At 38.9% G+C, this 23728-nt stretch overlaps 1 protein-coding gene across 6 annotated transcripts in view; it reads right to left on the reverse strand.

The window, feature by feature from the left end:
* Positions 1 to 2933: 2933 nt before the first annotated feature.
* Positions 2934 to 23728, reverse strand: part of PIK3C2G (phosphatidylinositol-4-phosphate 3-kinase catalytic subunit type 2 gamma) — a gene marked incomplete at both ends in the record, with an annotated part of 352092 nt that continues 331297 nt past the window's right edge. For all 6 annotated transcript variants that reach the window (XM_079715212.1, XM_079715210.1, XM_079715209.1 and 3 more), the window contains 2 exons: positions 2934 to 3086; positions 20048 to 20173. In XM_079715212.1, the coding sequence (XP_079571338.1) occupies positions 2934 to 3086; positions 20048 to 20173 (279 nt within the window). The remainder of the gene's footprint in view (positions 3087 to 20047; positions 20174 to 23728) is intronic.

A 23728-nucleotide genomic window follows, 5' to 3' on the forward strand; every position in this document is an offset into this window, starting at 1 on the left:
CACCAGTGTCCTTGTGATAGTACAAACTCTCAAAGGCTGCCACCAGCATCTATGTCCCCAGGATGAGTTCCAGTTATAGCTTGCCTTTCCAGACGGCTCTCCAAGGTCAACTGGTAGGTCTGACCTGGGCTCCTTTCAAACCACTGCTTCAGCTCTAGGTCTCAGGGCATGTGAGAGTTTGTGTGGGCCCTTTAAGAGCAAAGTCTCTTTCCTACAGCCCTCCAATTCTCCTGAATACAAGTCCTGCTGGCCTTCAAAGTCAGATGTTTTGGGGGGCTCATCTTCCCAGTGCGGGGCCCCTGGTCTGGGGAGCTTGATGTGGGGCTCAGACTCTTTGATCTTTGGGGGGAATGTCTGCAACTGTGATTATCCTCCCACTTGTGGGTCACCTACCCATGGGTGTGGGTGTTGACTATACTGTGTCCATTCCTCCTATTAATCTCATTGTGATTCCTTCTTTATATCTCTAGTTGTATTTTCTGCTAGTCTTCAGATTGTTCTCATTAATAGTTGCTCTGTATGTGGTTATAATTTTGGTGTGCCTGTGGGAGGAGTTGAGTTCAGAGTCTACCTACTGCACCATCTTGGCCACTCCTTGGGCTGAAGTTATAAAACTGTGAAACTGGGAATAATCAGCATACAGATGATATTTAAAGCCATCAAAATAGATGAGGTCACTAGGGAGTGAAAGTTGATGGAGAAGAGGACCAAGGAGTAAGTCCTGGACACTCCAACACTGGAGACTGTGGAAAAGAGGATGCTCCTTCACAGAAGACTGAGAAGGAGGGACTGATGTTATATAGAAGGAAAGCACAAAAGGGTGTTGTGTTCTGGAAGCCAAATGAAGAGTATTGAGAAAGAGAGTTATTCATTGTGTCAAATACTGCTGATAGGTAAGCTCTGATCAGGGCTGGAAATTGACTTTTGGATTTAGCTATGTGGAGGTCAGAAGGGACCTTGACAAAAGCAGTTTTGTTGAAGTGTTTGGGACAAACACGTCCTTGGAATGGTCTGAGAGAAAATGAGAGGAGAGAAACTGGAGGCAGAGATTAGGGACAACAGTTTTGAAGAATTTTGCTTATAAAGAAGATCAGGCCAATTGGATGAGTATTTGGAAGAGAGATGGAGGTGCCAAGAAGTTCTTTATGATGGTTGTACCATCATGTAACCGTGTAACATCATGGTTGTATGCCGAAGTGAATTATCCAGTAGAGAATAAAGAAATGATGCTTTTGAATAGAGGAGAGTTTCAGTAATGTTTGTGAGTAGGTGAGAGGGGCTGGGATCAAATGTACAAGTTGAGAGATTGGTTTTGGGTAGAAACTTGGGTCATTTTTCCATGATAATAAGTAGGAAGGAGGAACATAGAATCTGCTGGGCAGGTAGATGTGCTAGTGGAATATGTAGAGGTTTTCTTTTGACTGATTCCAATTTCTAAGTGAAGTAGGAAACAAAGTCATCAGCTGAGAGTGAGGATTACAGTAGAGGGTGATGAGGTTTCATCAGAGAGAAGGGTGTGGAATCACTATCTGTTAGAAAAGGGAGAGTGAGTGGACCTGAAACATAGAACCATTGCCCAGAGCATTATGGCTTACCTGACTCACATGATCATGTATTTGAAATGAGACTACATCAACGCATACCAGGCACTCAAATATTTTCAATGAATAAGTGTACAGTCTTACATGTTTACATGGTTATGCAGATGACCATATAAAAGAGCTTAAATTACTTTTTTATCCACACACAGGAAAACACTGAGTAAAGCAAGGGTTTTAGTAATTTAATTGGAAGAAATTTTTAAAAAACGATTTGATTCTCTTAAAGAATGTGGCATAGTGCCTTGAGTTATACCTACTTTGCAGGTGGAAATCTGCAGGATTGTTTACTCTGATCATGATGTATATGAAAGTAGGTTCAGAAGTAAGAAAACTTTTTGTTGTGCAGAGAAGAGGTTTTGATCAGAGGGGAGAGTTTCAGAGTTTGAGATCTTTGAATTAGCGGATAATGAAGTTTAAAATGTGAAAATACTTCTGTTTGTGTGAAATCCAGTGATGATGAATTGATTGATGCTGAAGAGGGTGAAAAACTACAAAGTTTCTTCCAAAAATTGGATTTAAGAATTTCAGGCATTTATGTTTGTTTTTTCTGACAGAAATTAAAACAGCATTCTTCTAGAGCTTACTAATCCCCTCAATAAATAAGATTATAAGTGGATATGTAGGTATATATATTTAATTCAAATTTTAAAAATTTGTTACAGATATACTTACGTCTTGAAGTAATTGATGAGATTTGTTTGCTTGTCTTTTTTTGGAAAATACATTTAAAGTATTGCTTTTAACTGTAGGCACATAAAACGTGAACACATGTTTGATTTAAAAGACACATTAAATGTCCTTTTTGTATTTTATACATTGAATTTTACACAATCAATTGGAAAAAAGGTTCTAAGAAAACAATGAAACACAGGTAGAGAACAAATAACTATAAAAGACTGATTCTGATCTATTTTCTTTATGTCCTTAGTACACCATCATGCTACCTTTTTTTTTTTAATTTATTTATTTTTGGCTGCACTGGGTCTTTGTTGCTGCGAGAGGGCTTTCTCTAGTTGCAGCGAGAGGGGGCTACTCTTTGTTGTGGTGCGTGGGTTTCTTATTGCGGTGGCTTCTGTGCAGAGCACAGGCTCTAGACGCGCGGGCTTCAGTAACTGTGGCGCGTGGGTTTAGTTGCTCCGCGGCATGTGGGATCTTCCCGGACCACGGATCAAACCCGTGTCCCCTGCATTGGCAGGTGGATTCTTAACCACTGCGCCACCAGGGGAGTCCCCACCATGCTATCTTTGATAACAAAAATGTCCTGATCTTGTGATAGAGAGGCCCCAAAGTGAAAGAAATACGAGTAATGAATGCGTATGTTCATAGCAATGCTTAAATTATACTGTTTCCTAGTGGATACCATTTTTCTTCCTTGAGTGGGATATTACAGAGTTGGATGTTAATTGCTCCTACAAAGGTGGTTTTGCTCTTTACAATAAGCATTAAGACATGTCCTTGGAGCTCTGTGACTTCATCATATACTACCTAAAAAGGGAGAGAATAAAAATCAGATATGCTTAAATGCATCTTTTAAAAAATACTGCTTTTAACAAAAATATTTGCACACTTATATCTTATACCTTGGAATGGATAGGTTAATGTTAGAATCTTTCATTTCTAACTCTAATTCTGAAGAGCTAAAGGTTCTGCTAACATAAAGGAGTTTAATGACAGAATATTTCTCTAAGAAGCTTAGAATTTACTCTGATTCCATTAAAAATTGTCTATCCCAAATTTAATAAGACTGTAAATCATTCTCTATGAATAAATTTAAATACCTGTCACCTTTCAACTGTCCTTGGATTTATTGTGCGACATGGGACCTTGAATACTATCTTTCTTTGTTGAAGGCTTTGTGAGGAAAGCAGACCAATCTCCATGATTTCCTTGTGTTAATTTAATGTAGTACAGTATTTCCTTCTACATGTGAAGCAGTCGCTCTATGGTTACTTTAATTTATTTAAAATTGTTTAACTTTTAGTTATGAAATATATGCTCATTAAATAAAATATGGGGATGAAACAAAAAAAAGAATAAAAAAGGAAGGAAAAATTTCTATTTCTACCATTAGGAGATAATTACAGTTAACATTTTGATGTGTTTTTTGTTTTCTATATATAATTACTTTTTAAGAATCTGAGCTGTAATTATGTTGTGTGTATAGTTTTGTGTTTTTCTGTTTTTCACTTACTAGTCATGTAACTATTTTTAAAAAAGAGACCTGTTATACTGTGTTTTATAATATCCAAGAAGTAAGTCACAGGCACTACCACTGAGTGCCTGCAGTGGTAAAGAAGCTTTAAAAGTGTAGTACTATTAAGAAATTAGTTATACATCAAAGGAGAGGAGAGCTGTGTATAGACCCAACATGGTTGCCAAGGAAACTCCTTATAACACATATGGAGGCATTTCATATGATGATACAAACATGCTTGCTTTGAACAGCTAAACTACAAGATAGAAAGAAGCGTTCTCTATATATGCAAAAAAGAATCAGAGGAAACAAATTGAGAGGAAAGGCCTTGGAATCCACTGCGAGGCCTGCTCAGTGTGTATGGATGCAATTTCTAGCCCATCGTACGGCATTTGCCTACCATTTACGAACCCATTAATTTATCAATGAAATTCCATTCAAGATCAATCTGTTAGCTGCTCTGAACAATGGTTTACTTATCAAATAAATAATAATTCAATCAAGGGAATGAGATACAATATAATATGCTAATCCAGTCTACCCTGCTTCGTGTGACATCTCCTGGCTACCGACTCTTCCAGAATCCTGCTCCCATTCCAGACAGGAGATCACCTTTTAAGTTTCTTAGGACAGCTTATTCAAAGTATTCCATTTAATTTATTGAATTCCCCTGGATAGTAAAGGATTTTAAGGGCTGCCTTAAAAATTTCAAAAGCCTACCAATGTAATTCATCTTTCATCACAAAGGGATGCTCAACATGGACTCCGTGAACCACTTGTCTCCTGAATGCTTATCTTCCCAGGACTTCAGAGTAAGCTCCTTTCCTTTTCTCTACAGTGGTTATTTTGAACTGTCTAAATTATCCTCCATTTTCCTCCCCACAACACGTTCAGCAGATGAACTTATCTCTTATTTTAAGAGATAGAAAATAGATGAAAGGGCCCTCGAAGTGTTAGTGTGTGTGAAGAAAAATGGAATAATTCTAAGCATTAGGCCTTTGGAAAAGTCTGGTTTAAGAACTCTGTGAATCATATAAATTAGTGCTAAAGATGTAACTTTCTAAGAAACATATCAGTGTCAATGACTCATATTTATATAAATCTGTTGTCAACTCATGTTCTTCCTCCATTTACAATGGGGTTACATCCTGATAAACCTATGGTAAATTGAAAATACTGTAGCCGAAAATACATTTAATATACCTAACCCACCAAACATCATAGCTTAGCCTAACTACCTTAAACGTGCTCAGAATGTCTCATGTAATTTATTGAATACTGTACTGAAAGTGAAAAACGGAATGGTTGTCTGGGTACAAAATGGTTGTAAGCATATTGGCTGTTTACTCTCATGATTGCGTGGCTGACTGGGAGCTGTGGCTCAGCATCAGGAAAGAGTATCCTACCTGGGAAAAGACCAAAATTCAAAACTTGAAGTATGGTTTCTACTGAATGTATATCTCTTTTGCACCATCGTAAGATAAAAAAAATTTCAGGTTGAGCCATCCTAAGTTGGTGGCCATCTGGATGTGTTTTCTCATTCAAATATGGTGATAATAATATTTACCTTCTAGAAAGAATAAAATGAGATAATGAATATAAGCCTTATTACAAAGCCTGATACATAGTAAACACTAATGAATTACAGCTGAAAAAGATCCATCAAATACCCAAAAAAAGAACAGCTGTTTCTTGGTATTTTGCCTTCCCTGACTGGAGATAACAGTTGTACACAAAATTGAGTCTCCCAGGTATTTAACAAGCTGAAATTCTTTAATAAATGACAGGAATTAATTGCCTTCCTGGTTAAATACAAACATTTGAACTCCAAAGTTTATATTACTTTATGGATTTTTTCCCCCGTGCTTCATTATGCAAAAGCTATTTTCCTGAAAGTGACTGAGATTTTATGAACATGTAATCATTGTACATTATAGAAGATACATATATATATGTTCTAATTGCTTTACTGCATCCATAACATTGTTTAAAAAAATAAGCACCTTTTTCTTCCAATGCAATGAATAATTAGTGGGTAATGCTAGAGAAGTACACAGATGATTATATTCTTTGAGTCTTTTCACCAAATGATTTAATATGTATTCTGCCTTAACATAAACAGAACCAAAAATGCACAGCTCTTTTAATTTCACTTTATAATACTTTTTACCCACAGGCATGTGTCAAGTCTTCATTGCCTTCTGACAAACATTGAATTTGTAGGTCTGAAATTGTCACATCAAGTAGAAAAACACTGTTTAGGGTAATTTAATTAAGTAGGATAATATCTAAGAAAGGAATACAATGTAAACTATTATATATAGAATGGATAAACAATAAGGTCCTACTGTATAGTACAGGGAACTATATTCAATATCCTGTGATAAACCATAATGGAAAAGAATATAAAAAAAAGAATGTCTATATGTGTATAACTGAGTCACTTTGCTGTACAGCAGAGATTCGTAGAATATTGTAAACGGGCTATGCTTCAATAGAAAAAAAGAAAGGAATACAATGTACAACATACATTGACTATAACAATATAATTCTGTTTTAAAGTAGAATCTGTATTTCTAATGAATCATTAAAAAAATAATGGTTCTTAACCAGATGCCAAAGGTCATAGAGTAGAAAAGCAATGGCACTGGAGTCAGAATCCCAGCTCTGCTTATTAAAGGCTGTAGGGCAATTCCAGGAGCGCTCCGACCATCAGCCCTGCCCCATCCTGAGCCCAGTCACGTCTACCACAGGGATTTGTATGTGAGAGGGGTTTTTAGGAAGACTGCTGGGAATCACTCTGGGAAGTGTCAAGGTGACAAGCTTGGCCCTGTATCAGAGCCTTAGTATCTGCAGGGTGGATACTAAAGGGACACTTGGCAGTGATCCTGACCCAGCCTCAGAATATTAGGGAGAAAGAGGGTTATGAATAACAATTGAAGGAACTATTTTCATGAAAAGATTTTTAAGGTGATGGGATGTAATATTCACTTTGTATTCCTCTAAGCGATTTATATAAGAAGGGGAGTGAGGTTGTTCTCTCCCACTTCCCAGACCATTGCCTGGCTTTGGCAGTTTGAGAAATCCCAGAGTGGCTGATGTAGCAGTACACAGGAAGCAAAGCAGGGGGAGAAGTTAAAAACAAGGTAGGTGCCATGTGATAACTTACTGGGCTCCTTAGAAAGCACATACAGTTGGCCCTCTGTATCCATGGGTTCTGCATCCATGGATTCAATCCACCACAAATCAAAAATATTCAGGGAAAAAATTCCAGAAAGTTCCAAAAAGGAAAAGTTGAATTTCCAGCAACTATTTACGTAGCATTTACATTGTATCAAGTATTATGAATAATCTAGAGATGATTTAAAGTATACAAGAGGTTATATGCAAATATGCCATTTTATATAAAGCACTTGGGCACCCATGAATTTTGGTATCCTCGGGGCTCCTGGAACCAATCTCCCTGCAGATACAAAGGGATGAGGGACGACTGTATAAGGTGTTGCTAAGAATGCACAGAAATAATTGAAGGATTTGGCACAGAGATGGGGGTTTATATCACAGCTAAGGGGGAGAGAAAGTAAAACCACAGTTAAAACTGGTGCACTTTTTTTGCATTTCTTATAAATAAAGATTCTTATATTGATACACAGCATAATGGGAGAAAATTAAAATACTGTTAGTGTTTTTCTTCTCATGGCTTTCTAAATTTAATCAGCCTCCCTGTCAAATTTGTTTATATGATGATCATTACTATTAGTCACTTATCCATACACTAATTCACATTTCCTCTCATTTGGGTTATGTATAAATTGGAGTTTGCTATGCATAGACTATGAACTATTGTTTTTGAAACAATTTTAAATGTGTTCAGTGTATAAACACTGTGTGTCCAAGCTACAAGTATGGGCTGATGGAGAAAAGTATTGCACTGATTTCTAATCAATGGGCCATGAACGTGTGAGGACTCAGAATTATTGCAAGCCATGAGACAATTTATGGACACAGCAAGCATCATAAAATAATTCCACACATGTGCATTTACTACTGGTTTTTATAGTACATATAGCTTGAGATAAATAAAACACAAATTTATTTAAACTCCTGGATCGTTAGTGGCTTTTCATCATTATGTGTTTCCTTAGATATAAATGCTGAAGTATAGCATGCAGTCTGAGAAGTTTCTTGATATTGATGTAGGGGGTCTTATATCCAGAACGTATGGAAACTAGGGATATATAGTTGGGAGGTGTATACCTCTAGCTGTTGACATCATGACAAATAATAAAATGTCAAAATATATTTCCTTACTAAAGTATCTATAATTTGAATATATATAAATGATAGTTTTACATTTTATATACGTACACATAAAGTGTCACTTATAAAACTATCCCAAATATTTAATTCCACAAATTTTTTTAGAAGTAGCTAAGTTTCAAAGATACTAAGAAAGATAAGACATTTTCCTTGTCCTCAAGAAGTTTTCAATGTACTAGAAGAAGAAAGTCTGTGTAGGAATAAGAGATGGTAAATGTGGCATAAGAGGGAAGAGAGACTGGTTCACAGAGTCAATATTTGAGGTAAACCTCAAAGTTGGCAGAGAAGGGCAGGAGGGTGAACAGCTACATAAGCTCTATCACAGAGGTCATAGGGATTATCCAGGGAATGACAAGCTGTCTGATGTGACGAGAATATGACTAAGTATGGGGCAATGGAAGGGCATGAGCAAACAAATGTTCCTTACTTATTTTTGTCAAAGGTACAAAAGACATTTAACATAGGAAGAATTGCTTTTTCAATAAATGGTGCTGAAATAACTGGCATTCATAGGCAAAAAAAGTGAACCTCAACCTAAACCTCACACTTTCTTCAAAAATCAACTAAAAATGAATAATGGACTTAGATGGAAAATGTAAAACTATAAAACATTTAGAAAAAATATAGGAGAAAATCTTTAGAACTTAGTGCTAGGTGAAGAGTTCTTAGACTTGCCACCAAATATGCAGTCTACAAAAGAAAAAAAATTGATAAACTGGGTCTCATCAAAATTGAAAACTTTTACTCTGTGAAAAACCCTGAGAAAAGGAGGAAAAGTCAAACTACAGACTGGGAGAAAATATTTGCAAACCACACATCTGACAAAGGACCATTTTCCCTAGTATACAAAGAACCTCAAAAGTCAACAGTAAAAATGAGTAAAAATGCAAACTATCTAATTAGAAAATGAACAAAAGCACGAAGAAACATTTCATGAAACAGGGTATGCAGACGGTAAATAAGCACATGAAAAAAATTCAGCATCATTAGCTACTAGATAAATGCAAATTAAAACCACAATGAGCTATCACTCTATACCTTTCAAAAGAACTAAAATTAAATATAGTGATAACACTAAATGCTGGCAAAGATGTAGAGAAATTGGCACAAACATTGCTGGTGGGAGTGTAAAATGGTATAGAAAAGGAGTTTGACAGTCTCTTGAAAAACTATGTACAGCATTACCACATACCCCAGTAATTACATCTTGAGCATTTGCTTAGATAAATTACAACTTATATTTACACAAAAACCTATATCAATGTGCACAGCAGCTTTGTGTGCAATAGCCCCAAGCCAGAAATAACCCAGATGTCCTTTAATTGGTAAACAGTTAAAGAAACTGTCATACCTCCATGCCATGACTACTACTTAGCAATGAAAATGAACAAACTATTGATCCATGCAGCTACTTGGATGGATCTCTAGGGAACTATGGTAAGTGAAAATGTAACAAACTGTATGATTCCATTTACATAACATTTGAAATGATAAAGTTATAGAGATAGAGAATAGATTAATAGTTGCCAGGGTTTAGGGATGGGGCGTTAGAGGGAGAAGGGTGTCTGTGGCTATAATAGGGTAGCACCAGGAATCACTGTGATGTAATGTTCTGTACCTTTACGGTGGGGATGATCACAGAAACCTACACGCGTGATATAAATGCACAGAACTAAACATGCACACATATACATAAGAACACATGTAAAACTGGAGAAATCGGAATACGGTCAGTGGATCGTATCAATGTCAATTTCTGGTAGTGATATTGTCAGTAGTCAGGCAAAGTGTTACCATTGCAGGAAAGTAGTTGAAGGGTATTTGAATTCTCTATATATTATTTCTTCCAACTGCGTGTGAATCTACAATTACCTCAAAACAAAAATTTTTTTGAAAAACCATATAAGGATGATATTGCTCCAGAGACAACTCAGGAAAATTACTGAGTCAAATTTGAAAGGCTGTGAATGCCATACTTGGGATTTTGGATATTATTCAGTAGGCAGTAAGGAACATTTGAAAAAAGTTAAGTAGGAGAATAATAAATATGAGTAGTTTTTGACAACTTAGATAGAAATTTGAATGATTTAATTGAAAAGCACAAGATAGGAGGCTGATAGGAGGCTCTTATATTAGCCAAAGTTGCAAGGCCTTCAAACAAAGAAGTAGCGGGGTTGCCGCCGAGAGGGTCTCCGCGGAAGTGGAGGCGCCGCCGCCGCCCGCCACCCCGCAAGCGTCAGCGTTCGGTCATCCGCCTCCTCGAGCCGCTCTTCGCCCAGAGGACCCCGGAGGAAGATGGCGGAAGAGTAAGACGCGGAGATCACCTTCCTCCCCACAGATACATCAGAAATTCATCTACACGTGGAACAACTCCTACAGAACACCTACTGAACGCTGACACAAGACCTCAGACCCCCCAAAAGGCAAGAAACTCCCCACGTACCTGGGTAGGGCAAAAGAAAAAAGAATAAACAGAGACAAAAGGATAGGGACGGGACCTGCACCAGTGGGAGGGAGCCGTGAAGGAGGAAAGGTTTCCACACACTAGGAAGCCCCTTTGCGGGCGGAGACTGCAGGTGGCGGAGGGGGAAAGCTTCGGAGTAGCGGAGGAGAGCACAGCAACAGGGGTGCGGAGGGCAAAGCGGAGAGATTCCGGCACAGAGGATCGGTGCCCTCAGGCACACACCAGCCCGAGAGGCTTGTCTGGTCGGCCGCCGGGGCGGGCGGGGCTGGGAGCTGAGGATCGGGTAACGGGTTTCAGTCGGAGCGCAGGGAGAGGACTGGGGCTGGCGGCAGGAAGAGAGCCTGAAGGGGTTAGTGCACCACGGCTAGCCCGGAGGGAGTCCGGGGAAAGGGTCTGGAGCTGCCGAAGAGGCAAGAGACTTTTTCTTCCCTTTTGTTTCCTGGTGCACGAGGAGAGGGCATTAAGAGTGTTGCTTGGGGAGGCGCCGGAGACGGGCGCAAGCCGCGGCTAAAGGCGCGGACCCCGGAGACGGGCGTGGGACGCTGGGGCTGCTGCTGCCGCCGCCGCCGCGGGGCCTGTGTGCGAGCGTGGGTCACTGTCCGCCCCGCCTTCCAGGGGGCCTGTGCACCCCGCCACTGCCGGGGTCCCGGGACCCGGGGACGGCTTTCCCGGGAAAGCGCACGGGGCACCTCGGTCTGGTGCAACGTCACGCCGGCCTCTGCCGCCGCAGGCCCGCCCCACACTGCGTGCCCCTCCCTCCCCTCTGCCTGAGTAAGCCAGAGCCCCCGAATCAGCGGCTCCTTTAAACCCGTCCTGTCTGAGCGAAGAACGGACACCCTCCGGCGACCTATGCGCAGAGGAGGGGCCAGGTCCAAGGCTGAGACCCGGGAGCTGTGAGAGCAGAGAAGAGACAGGGAAATCTCTCTGTGCAGCCTCGGAGGCAGCGGATTAAAGCTCCACGGTCCACTTGATGTGCCCTGCATCTGTGGAGTGCATGAATGGACAGCGAATCATCCCAAATTGAGGAAGTGGACTTTGAGGACAAGATTTAAGACTTTCCCCCCTTTTCCTCTTTTTACAACGAATTAACCCAAATTAAGGAGGTGGACTTAGAGAGCAAGATTTCAGACTTCTCGCCCCTTTCCTCTTTTTACAACGAATTATCCCAAATTGAGGAGGTGGACTTGGAGAGCAAGATTTTTGATTTTTCCCCCTGCTCTCTTTTTGTGAATGTGTATGTGTATTCTTCTGTGTAAGATTTTCTCTGTATAGCTTTGCTTCCACCATATGTCCCAGGGTTCTATCTGTCCGTTTTTTTTTCAATAATTACTTTTTAATTTTAATAACGCTACTATATTTCATACTTTATTCTATTCTACTTTACCTGCTCTTTCTTTTTTTCCTACCTTCCCTTCCTCCCTCCTTCCCTCCGCCCCTCCTTTCGTTCTTTCTTTCTTTCCTTCCTCCCTCCCTCCCTCCCTTCTTCCTTTCACTCTTTCTTTTTCTTTCCTCCCTCCCTCCCTCCCTCCCTCCTGTCTTTCATTCCTTCCTCCCTACCTCCCACCCTTCTTCCTTTCACTTTCTTTTTCTTTCCTTCCTCCCTCCCTCCCTCCTGTCTTTCTTTCTTTCCTTCCTCCCTCCCTTCTTCCATTCACTCTTCCTTTTTCTTTCATTCCTCCCTCCCTCCCTCCTGTCTTTCTTTCCTTCCTCGCTCCCTCCAACCCTTCTTCCTTTCAGTTTCTTTTTCTTTCCTCCCTCCCTCCCTCCCTCCCTCCTGTCTTTCTTTCCTTCCTCCCTCCCTCCCTCCGTCCCTTCGTCCATTCACTCTTCCTTTTTCTTTCCTTCCTCCCTCCCTCCTTTCTTTCTTTCCATCCTTCCTCTCTCCCTCCCTTTCTTTCTTTCTTCCTTCCTTCCTTTCTTTCCTTCTTCCTTTCTTTCTCTCTCTCTTTCTTTCTTCTACTAATTCTTTCTTTCTACTTTTTCTCCCTTTTATTCTGAGCCAGGTAGATGAAAGGCTCTTGGTGCTGCAGCCAGGAGTCAGTGCTGTGCCTCTGAAGTGGGAGAGCCAACTTCAGGACACGGGTCCACAAGAGACCTCCCAGCTCCACATAATATCAAGCAGCGATAATCTCCCAGAGATCTCCATCTCAACACCAGCACCCAGCTTCAGTCAACGACCAGCAAGCTACAGTGCTGGTCACCCTATGCCAAGCAACTAGCAAGGCAGGAACACAACCCCACCCATTAGCAGAGAGGCTGCCTAAAAACATAATAAGGCCACAGGCACCCCAAAACACACCACCAGACGTGGAACTGTCCACCAGAAAGACAAGATCAAGCCTCAACCACCAGAACACAGGCACTAGTCCCCCCCACCAGGAAGCCTACACAACCTACTGAAACAACCTTAGCCACTGGGGACAGACACCAAAAACAACGGGAACTACGAATCTGCAGCCTGCAAAAAGGAGACCCCAAACACATTAACATAAGCAAAATGAGAAGACAGAAAAACACACAGCAGGTGAAGGAGCAAGATAAAAACCTACCAGACCTAACAAATGAAGAGGTAATAGGCAGTCTACCTGAAAAAGAATTCAGAATAATGATAGTAAAGATGATCCAAGATTCTATTTCCAAGATCCCAAATCTTGGAAATAGAATAGACAAAATGCAAGAAACAGTTAACAAGGACCTAGAAGAACTAAAGATGAATCAAGCATCGATTAAAAACACAATAAATGAAATGAAAAATACTCTAGATGGGATCAATAGCAGAATAACTGAGGCAGAAGAACGGATAAGTGAGGTGGAAGATAAAATAGTGGAAATAACTGATGCAGAGAAAAATAAAGAAAAAAGAATGAAAAGAACAGAGGACAGTCTCAGAGACCTCTGGGACAACATTAAATGCAACAACATTCGAATTATAGGGGTTCCAGAAGAAGAAGAGAAAAAGAAAGGGACTGAGAAAATATTTGAAGAGATTATAGTTGAAAACTTCCCTAATATGGGAAAGGAAATAGTTAATCAAGTCCAGGAGGCACAGAGAGTCCCATACAGAATAAATCCAAGGAGAAATACACCAAGACACATATTAATCAAACTGTCAAAAATTAAACACAAAGAAATCATATTAAAAGCAGCAAGGGAAAAACAACAAATAACACACAAGGGAACCCCCATCAGGTTAACAGCTGATCTCTCAGCAGAAACTCTACAAGCCAGAAGGGAGTGGCAGGACATAATTAAAGTGATTAAGGAGAGAAAACTGCAACCAAGATTACCCAGCAAGGATCTCATTCAGATTTGGTGGAGAAATTAAAACCTTTACAGACAAGCAAAAGCTGAGAGAGTTCAGCACCACCAAACGAGCTTTACAACAAATGCTAAAGGAACTTCTCTAGGCAAGAAACACAACAGAAAGAATATACCTACAATAACGAACACAAAGCAATTAAGGAAATGGGAATAGGAACATACATATCAATAATTACCTTAAATGTAAATGAACTAAATGCTCCCACCAAAGGACACAGATTGGCTGAATGGATGCAAAAACAAGACCCATATATATGCTGTCTACAAGAGACCCACTTCAGACCTAGAGACACATACAGATTGAAAGTAAGGGGATGGAAAAAGATATTCCATGCAAATGGAAATCAAAAGAAAGCTGAAGTAGCAATTCTTATATCAGACAAAATAGACTTTAAAAGACTATTAGAAGACACAAAGAAGGACACTACATAATGATCAAGGGATCGATCCAAGAAGAAGATATAACAATTGTAAATATATATGCACCAAACATACGAGCACCTCAATACATAAGGCAAATACTAACAACCATAAAAGGGGAAATCGACAGTAACACAATCATAGTAGGGGACTTTAACACCCACTTTCACCAATGGACAGATCATCCAAAATGAAAATAAATAAGGAAACACAAGCTTTAAATGATACATTAAACAAGATGGACTTAATTGATATTTATAGGACATTCCATCCAAAAACAACAGAATACACATTTTTATCAAGTGCTCATGGAACATTCTCCAGGATAGATCATATCTTGGGTCACAAATCAAGTCTTGGTAAATTTAAGAAAATTGAAATTGTATCAAGTATCTTTTCCGACCACAATGCTATGAGACTAGACATCAATTACAGGAAAAGATCTGTAAAAAATACAAACACATGGAGGCTAAACAATACACTACTCAATAACGAAGTGATCACTGAAGACATCAAAGAGGAAATTAAAAAATACCTAGAAACAAATGACAATGGAGACACGATGACCCAAAACCTATGGGACGCAGCAAAAGCAGTTCTAAGGGGGAAGTTTATAGCAATACAATCCCACCTTAAGAAACAGGAAACATCTCGAGTAAACAACCTGACCCTGCACCTAAAGCAATTAGAGAAAGAAGAACAAAAAAACCCCAAAGTTAGCAGAAGGAAAGAAATCATAAAGATCACATCAGAAATAAATGAAAAAGAAATGAAGGAAACGATAGCAAAGATCAATAAAACTAAAAGCTGGTTCTTTGAGAAGATAAACAAAATTGACAAACCATTAGCCAGACTCATCAAGAAAAAAAGGGAGAAGACTCAAATCAATAGAATTAGAAATGAAAAAGGAGAAGTAACAACTGACACTGCAGAAATACAAAGGATCATGAGAGGTTACTACAAGCAACTCTATGCCAATAAAATGGACAACCTGGAAGAAATGGACAAATTCTTAGAAATGCACAACCTGCCAAGACTGAATCAGGACGAAATAGAAAACATGAATAGACCAATCACAAGCACTGAAATTGAAACTGTGATTAAAAATCTTCCAACAAACAAAAGCCCAGGACCAGATGGCTTCACAGGCGAATTCTATCAAACATTTAGAGAAGAGCTAACACCCATCCTTCTCAAACTCTTCCAAACAATATCAGAGGAAGGAACACTCCCAAACTCATTCTACGAGGCCACCATCACCTTGATACCAAAACCAGGCAAGGATGTCACAAAGAAAGAAAACTACAGGCCAATATCACTGATGAACATAGATGCAAAAATCCTCAACAAAATACTAGCAAACAGAATCCAACAGCACATTAAAAGGATCATACACCATGATCAAGTGGGGTTTATTCCAGGAATGCAAGGATTCTTCAACATACGCAAATCAATCAATGTGATACACCATATTAACAAATTGAAGGAGAAAAACCATATGATCATCTCAATAGATGCAGAGAAAGCTTTTGACAAAATTCCACACCCTTTTATGATAAAAACCCTGCAGAAAGTAGGCATAGAGGGAACTTTCCTCAACATAATAAAGTCCATATATGACAAACCCACAGCCAGCATCGTCCTCAATGGTGAAAAACTGAAACCATTTCCACTAAGATCAGGAACAAGACAAGGCTGCCCACTCTCACCACTCTTATTCAACATAGTTTTGGAAGTTTTAGCCACAACAATCAGAGAAGAAAAGGAAATAAAAGGAATCCAAATTGGAAAAGAAGAAGTAAAGCTGTCACTGTTTGCAGATGACATGATACTATACATAGAGAATCCTAAAGATGCTACCAGAAAACTACTAGAGCTAATCAATGAATTTGGTAAAGTACCAGGATACAAAATTAATGCACAGAAATCTCTGGCATTCTTGTACACTAATGATGAAAAATCCGAAAGTGAAATCAAGAAAACACTCCCATTTACCATTGCAACAAAAAGAATAAAATATCTAGGAATAAACCTACCTAAGGAGACAAAAGACCTGTATGCAGAAAATTATAAGACACTGATGAAAGAAATTAAAGATGATACAAATAGATGGAGAGACATACCATGCTCCTGGATTGGAAGAATCAATATTGTGAAAATGACTCTACTACCCAAAGCAATCTACAGATTCAATGCAATCCCTATCAAACTACCACTGGCATTTTTCACAGAACTAGAACAAAAAATTTCACAATTTGTTTGGAAAAACAAAAGACCCCGGATAGCCAAAGCAATCTTGAGAAAGAAAAAGTGAGCTGGAGAAATCAGGCTCCCTGACTTCAGACTATACTACAAAGCTACACTAATCAAGACAGTGTGGTACTGGCACAAAAACAGAAAGATAGATCAATGGAACAGGATAGAAAGCCCAGAGATAAACCCACGCACATATGGTCAACTTATCTTTGATAAAGGAGGCAGGAATGTACAGTGGAGAAAGGACAGCCTCTTCAATAACTGGTGCTGGGAAAACTGGACAGGGACATCTAGAAGTATGAGATTAGATCATTCCCTAACACCATACACAAAAATAAGCTCAAAATGGATTAAAGACATAAATGTAAGGCCAGAAACTATCAAACTCTTAGAAGAAAACATAGGCAGAACACTCTATGACATAAATCACAGCAAGATCCTTTTGGACCCACCTCCTAGAGAAATGGAAATAAAAACAAAGATAAACAAATGGGACCTAATGAAACTTCAAAGCTTTTACACAGCAAAGGAAACCATAAACAAGACCAAAAGACAACCCTCAGAATGGGAGAAAATATTTGCAAATGAAGCAACTGACAAAGAATTAATCTCCAAAATTTATAAGCAGCTCATGCAGCTCAATAGCAAAAAAACAAACAACCCAATCCAAAAATGGACAGAAAACTTAAATAGGCATTTCTCCAAAGAAGATATACAGACTGCCAACAAACACATGAAAGAATGCTCAACATCATTAATCATTAGAGAAATGCAAATCAAAACTACAATGAGATATCATCTCACACCAGTCAGAATGGCCATCATCAAGAAATCTAGAAACAATAAATGCTGGAGAGGGTGTGGAGAAAAGGGAACACTCTTGCACTGCTGGTGGGAATGTGAATTGGTACAGCCACTATGGAGAACAGTATGGAGGTTCCTTAAAAAACTAAAAATAGAACTACCATATGACCCAGCAATCCCACTACTGGGCATATACCCTGAGAAAACCATAATTCAAAAAGAGACATGTACCAAAATGTTCATTGCAGCTCTATTCACAATAGCCCGGAGATGGAAGCAACCTAAGTGTCCATCATTGGATGAATGGATAAAGAAGATGTGGCACATATATATAATGGAATATTACTCAGCCATAAAAAGAAACGAAACTGAGGTATTTGTAATGAGGTGGATAGACCTAGAGTCTGTCATACTGAGTGAAGTAAGTCAGAAAGAGAAAGACAAATACCGTATGCTAACACATATATATGGAATTTAAAAAAAAATGTCATGAAGAACCTAGGGGTAAAACGGGAATAAAGACACAGACCTACTTGAGAATGGACTTGAGGATATGGGGAGGGGGAAGGGTAAGCTGTGACAAAGCGAAAGAGAGGCATGGACATATATACACTACCAAACGTAAGGTAGATAGATAGTGGGAAGCAGCCGCAGAGCACAGGGAGATCAGCTCGGTGCTTTGTGACCGCCTGGCGGGGTGGGATGGGGAGGGTGGGAGGGAGGGAGATGCATGAGGGAAGGGATGTGGGAACAGATGTATATGTATGACTGATTCACTTTGTTATAAAGCAGAAACTAATTTTAAAAAAGTGTTAAAAACAAACAAACAAAGAAGTAGCAATGGGACACAGAGGAGAAGATGGATTGAAGAGGCAGGTGGCTGCACAAGTAGAACTGACAAAACTTGGGGATTAACTGGACTTGTGAGTGAGGGAGAGGGTGATGTCATTAGGAAGTTTCTTCCGAGGAGATGGCAAACAGAGGAGAAAAGCCTGATTTAAAAGTGCGTAGGAGGCATCCTAAAGGGGCTCTTTAATAATCAGGTAGAAATACAGGTTTAAAGCTTGGGAGAGAAGCCAGGGTTTGAGGAATAAATTCAGATGCAACCTACAAGTGATAAATGAAAATCTGTACATACATAAGATACTTCTGAGTGTATATATCAAGAGATAAGGGTAGGTCATGGGACTCCAGCAAATAAATATTTTCAGAGGAAGAATGGCAATGAAGGAAAATGAGAGAGTGGTTAGAGGAGATAGAAGGGAATTAAGAAAAGGTAGAACTCAATGAAGTAAATCCGAAAGAGAAAAACAAATACTGTATAATATTGCTTATATGTGGAATCTAGAAAAATGGTACAGATGAACTTATTTGCAAAGCAGAAATAGAGACACTGATGTAGAGAACAAACGTATGGACACCAAGGTGGGTAAGGACAGGTGGGATGAACTGGGATATTGGGACTGACATGTATACACTATTATGTATAAAATAGATAACTAATGAGAACCTACTGTATAACACAGGGAACTCTACTCAATGCTCTGTGGTGACCTAAATGGGAAGGAAATCCAAAAAAGAGGGGATATACGTAATACCTATAGCTGATTCACTTTGCTCTACAGCAGAAACTAACACAACATTGTAAAGCAACTATACTCCAATAAAAATTAATTATGTTGATTAAAAAAAGAGAAAAGGTAGAACTTAAGAAGCAAAAGGGAGGTGTAAAGAAAGAGGAAGCAGTTAACAGTGCTGCCGTCTAACTGTTCCGGAGAGGAGAGCCTGATGGCTCATTGGATTGAGCAATTAGGAGTCTTTTGATGCCATTTGAATAAAACAGCCTCAGTCAAGGTCAGAATCCACATGGCAAAGGGTTAAAGGGTGAGAAGGAAGTGATGAACTGAGAGCAGGAAATGGTTAATTTTACAAAAGTTTGGAGGTGATAGCGAGGGAAAGAAAATTTGGATGCTTTAGAAAGTCTGACTTGAAGAGTTTGTTTTGTTTTGTTTTTTTTAAGATTTCTGAGTTGAGGATCCAGTGGATGAGATAGCCTTAAGAAAAGGTGAGCAAATAATTAAGTGAGCAAGGTACAGAGGAGATGGGAAAGGATGGAATCAAGAGAATAAATGTAGGGTTTGCCTTAGAAAGAATTAGGGGATCAGATGTTCAAATCATATACTACAAATGAATTAGAGAGCTATATATAATATAAATTAACTTCAATATAATTTGTACTTTGTACTTCTTTATCTTTTTCAGTTTTTCAAAAGAGAATTTATAAAGTTGATTGCTATACACAGGTTAGACTATGATAAAGATATTAGGTAAGGAAAACCAGGTAAAGAAAAACTTGTTAGAGAAAATAAGGTAGAGTCAGGGATAATGTTAGTAGGTGAAACAAACGCTGTAAAGTCTTGGGCTCTTGCTGGAGGCTAGCCACAATTTGAAAATTGGTTCATAAGCACTTTGAAAGCAGTATCTGTATTTTCCAGTTCCTATAGCATCAAGAACAGTGATCGTGATCGGCAGACAGTGGCTACTTTGGGAAATGTCTTCCCTTTATGGAATAACACTGCCAATTACTGTAAATTTTCCATATTTGGTTAAACTGAAAAATGGTAAGAAAACTACAAAATGACTGGACAAGAGTTGACTCATACTTACAATTTCATTGTAAGTGGGGTCAGTACATTTTGGAACAGATTTTGTTTTCCTCCTCCGAACTTCACTGGGATACGGTAAAAGATAAAATTCAACATGTGCACTGGGCGTGGAGCCATCTGGGAGATGCTGCAAAGGAAAATGGTTATAAATATTAATGTGCATCACTATTAAAGAAAACAAGTACACAGCTACTAAATATCTAGACCAAAGGCAGTATCAAGATTTATTACAGTCACTGTTTATCAGAAAATAAGAGAACAATCAAAAGAAATACATCATTGCTCAAAAATAATCCCAAAATACAGTTTAAAAGAGTAAAACTGTCCATCTTAAATTAAGTGTTGTGTCAGAGAACTACATTTAAAAGTCCATTAAATGTGATTGGCTTTAGCTTTTTATAGTAAAAACTAAATTTGCATTTTTTTTTATTGGAGTATAATTGCTTTACAATGTTGTGTTAGTTTCTGCTGTACAGTGAAGTGAATCAGCTATATGTATACCTATATCCCCTCCCTCTTGGACCTCCCTCCCACCCATCTAGGTCATCACAGAGCACCGAGCTAAGCTTCCTGTGCTTTATAGCATGTTCCCACTAGCTAAATTTGCATTTTTGACAGAAATGGTCAAGAGATGAATATAACCCACAGGCAGAGACAGGAACTGAGTGCCTCAGGAGACTGTACACCACTTGAAAATAAATAATTCAAGTTTAGCACATAAGATGTAGTATTTAATGATATGTAAATGCATATTATATCATCACATTTTCAAACAAAAAGATCAATTAGACCTACAAGTTTAATATATGATTTTAAGAGTTATAATAATTTTATTATCTAAATTATCCTAAAATATATTGGATAATCCTTTTACAATTGCGTTCTGTGGGGCTCCCAAAGTTGCTTAAGTTGCTGCCTGATGGGTAGATCAATGATGCCAAATGAGTAGATCTCTGGACCCCCTCTCTCTAGTTTATCCTAACACCCCTGCTCCCCCATCCTGGTTTCAGAATGTCTGTCTTCCTTTTCCACTTTTTTCTTATGGATATTTTTCTTTCTTAATAAATTTGAAGAATGAGTACAGTTTTAAAAATTTGTAAACCACTGTACTTCAGAGAAATGGGTTCTATCTTTGTGACCAAAGGAGAACAAATTGCACTAAAAAACTATGCATATCTAGTTTGATAAAATGAGAAATGCTTGTGTAATTTATATTTAAGTGGATGATTTGAAAGTCAAAATTGAGGAATTAAATGGTTCTCTTGGTGAATACATTCTAACTATTAAATCAGTAATTTCCAACAAATATTTTTATGTTCTGAATCACAGCGCCATTCACATGTAAACATCCAGTGACACCCCCAATGCCATTAGCCTTAATTTTACATCTTTCTTTGGCATTCAAAAAAGCATATTGGAAAGTAAGAAAACGTGACATATATTATTATAGACTAACTTTTATTCCGTTCTAATTTACATGGTAAAAATTCTGTCATTAGGAAAATCTGGCTCTTTATTATTATTCTCAAATTAGATAAAATACATCTGGACACACCCACATGTCAAAACCCTAAGATTGTCAAACCTGCTGCTTTAGATGGTGCTCAAGGTATCCCTGTCCCACGCGAAACCCTCCCCCAGGAGGGTCTCTGAAATGTATCAATGGCACAATGGAATTTTCTGTGATACAGAAAAAAACATTGCTATTAATATTTGAGAGTTGATTTGTGTGTGTGTGTATATGTGTGTGAGAAAAATGAAGGGAGAAAAGTGTTTTTGCTCTGTGTGATTGTCTCTCTTTTCTACCATGGGGCACTGGGCTTGAGGATGCCATACCTATAACCATTGTATGTTTCATCTTAGTGGTTAGAATCATGGTTCTGGAAAAGGACTTTTTGGTTGCAATCTGGGCCTCCAAATTTCCCAGCTATGTGGCTTTTGGTAGATAACTTTTCTGTGGATGTTTCCTAACCTGTTAAATGGGGATAAAAGTGATATCTGTCTCAAAGCATTCAAAAAATTAAATAAAATAAACCATGTAATGTGAGTATAGTGCCTGAAATAGAGTAAGATTCAATAAGTGCTTGTTACTATTTTTATTTTCTATAAATTTTCTATAGAAAATTTTATTTTCTATAAATACACTACATGCATTGATTGGACAAGATATGCCTAATGTACTATGACATTTATGAGCAGGGTTTCTCAATCTTGGCACTAGTGGCATTTGGGGCCAAATGATTCTTTGTTGTAGGGGGCTTTTCTGTGCATTGAGGCTGTTTAACAGCATTACTGACCTCCACCTACCAGACTGCAATAGCACCATCCTCCCAGCTGTGACACCAGAAATGTCACCAGCCATTGCTAAATGTCCCCTGCCATTGCTAAATGTCCCCAGGGGAGCAAAACTGACCCCAGTTGAGAGCCACTGATGACTCCCAAATAAGAATCTGTAATTCATCCTTAGGATCCCAGCCTAGTGACCTGTAAAGTGTGTTACAAGTACCTTATACTCTAACCAAAATCTATCTTCTACCTTTCCTCACCACTCCAAAACAGATTTTTTCAACTTGTTAAAATTGCATGAAATGATACAATTTCATTTCTCCAGTGTCTCCCGTGTCATTGATTTTCAAATCCAAGTATGTACCAAGGTCAACATCCTCCCTTTTTGCCCTAGTTCACCTGTCACCACAGATCTTTATTTCCTAATTTATTAGATTTTAATTACTTTTTTATGCCCCAGTCTTCCCACTTCATTCCTTCATTCATCCTGTATATCACTGTTGCATTTAACCTTCCTGTAAAGCTGCTTTGATCCTGTCACTTTCCTTCTCAAAACATTCAAGGAGTCCACTGAGGAATAAACTCCCAATCACAGAAGGGAAAAAGTATTTTGTATACCAGCCTTCACCAAGCATTCAGCAATTAAAGGTTTGGGCTTCTGTTTCCAATTAGCGTCTGACAAGATCCTTGAATATCCTATTGTTTTCAGAATAATAGAACAATTGAAGTCAGGGACGCAGTCGATCTGAGCAGCACACTTAGTCTGTCCTCCGCGGCTGTAAGTGCAGACATGGATTTCTTTTTAAGAGAGTCCTTTCTCCCCCTATAGCAGCTGTCTTATCAACACTTTTTCTTTTTCCTCTTCTTACTGGCACTGTATCCTGCTCCTTAAAGATCTCATCTAATTTATTAAAGAGATCACTAGGTGTCTTTTCATCAATACTTCTCATTTTACTGTTTGCCCTTATGTTTATGTGAATTAATTTTTTTTTTTTTTGCGGTACGCGGGCCTCTCATTGTTGTTGCCTCTCCCGTTGCGGAGCACAGGCTCCGGACGCGCAGGCTCAGCGGCCATGGCTCACAGGCCCAGCTGCTCTGCGGTACGTGGGATCTTCCCGAACCGGGGTACGAACCCGTGTCCCCTGCATCGGCAGGCGGATTCTCAACCACTGCGCCACCAGGGAAGCCCGATGTGAATTAAATTTTATTTTTAAATGATTAAATAGCTCCTACTTGCCCATCTTACCCCAGAAATTTTACTCTGGTTGTGTTTTAGACCTTCACAAAGACTTAACACTTTGACTTGAAGAGTCATAAGGCTTGGGGTTACACAGTTCTTAGTCTGAGGCTCAGTCTTGAGTCTGAGGCTCAAACAATGAGAAGTTTCCTTGTGTCA

Source organism: Hyperoodon ampullatus, assembly GCF_949752795.1.
Source record: "Hyperoodon ampullatus genome assembly, chromosome: 11".
Lineage (NCBI taxonomy): Eukaryota > Metazoa > Chordata > Mammalia > Artiodactyla > Ziphiidae > Hyperoodon > Hyperoodon ampullatus.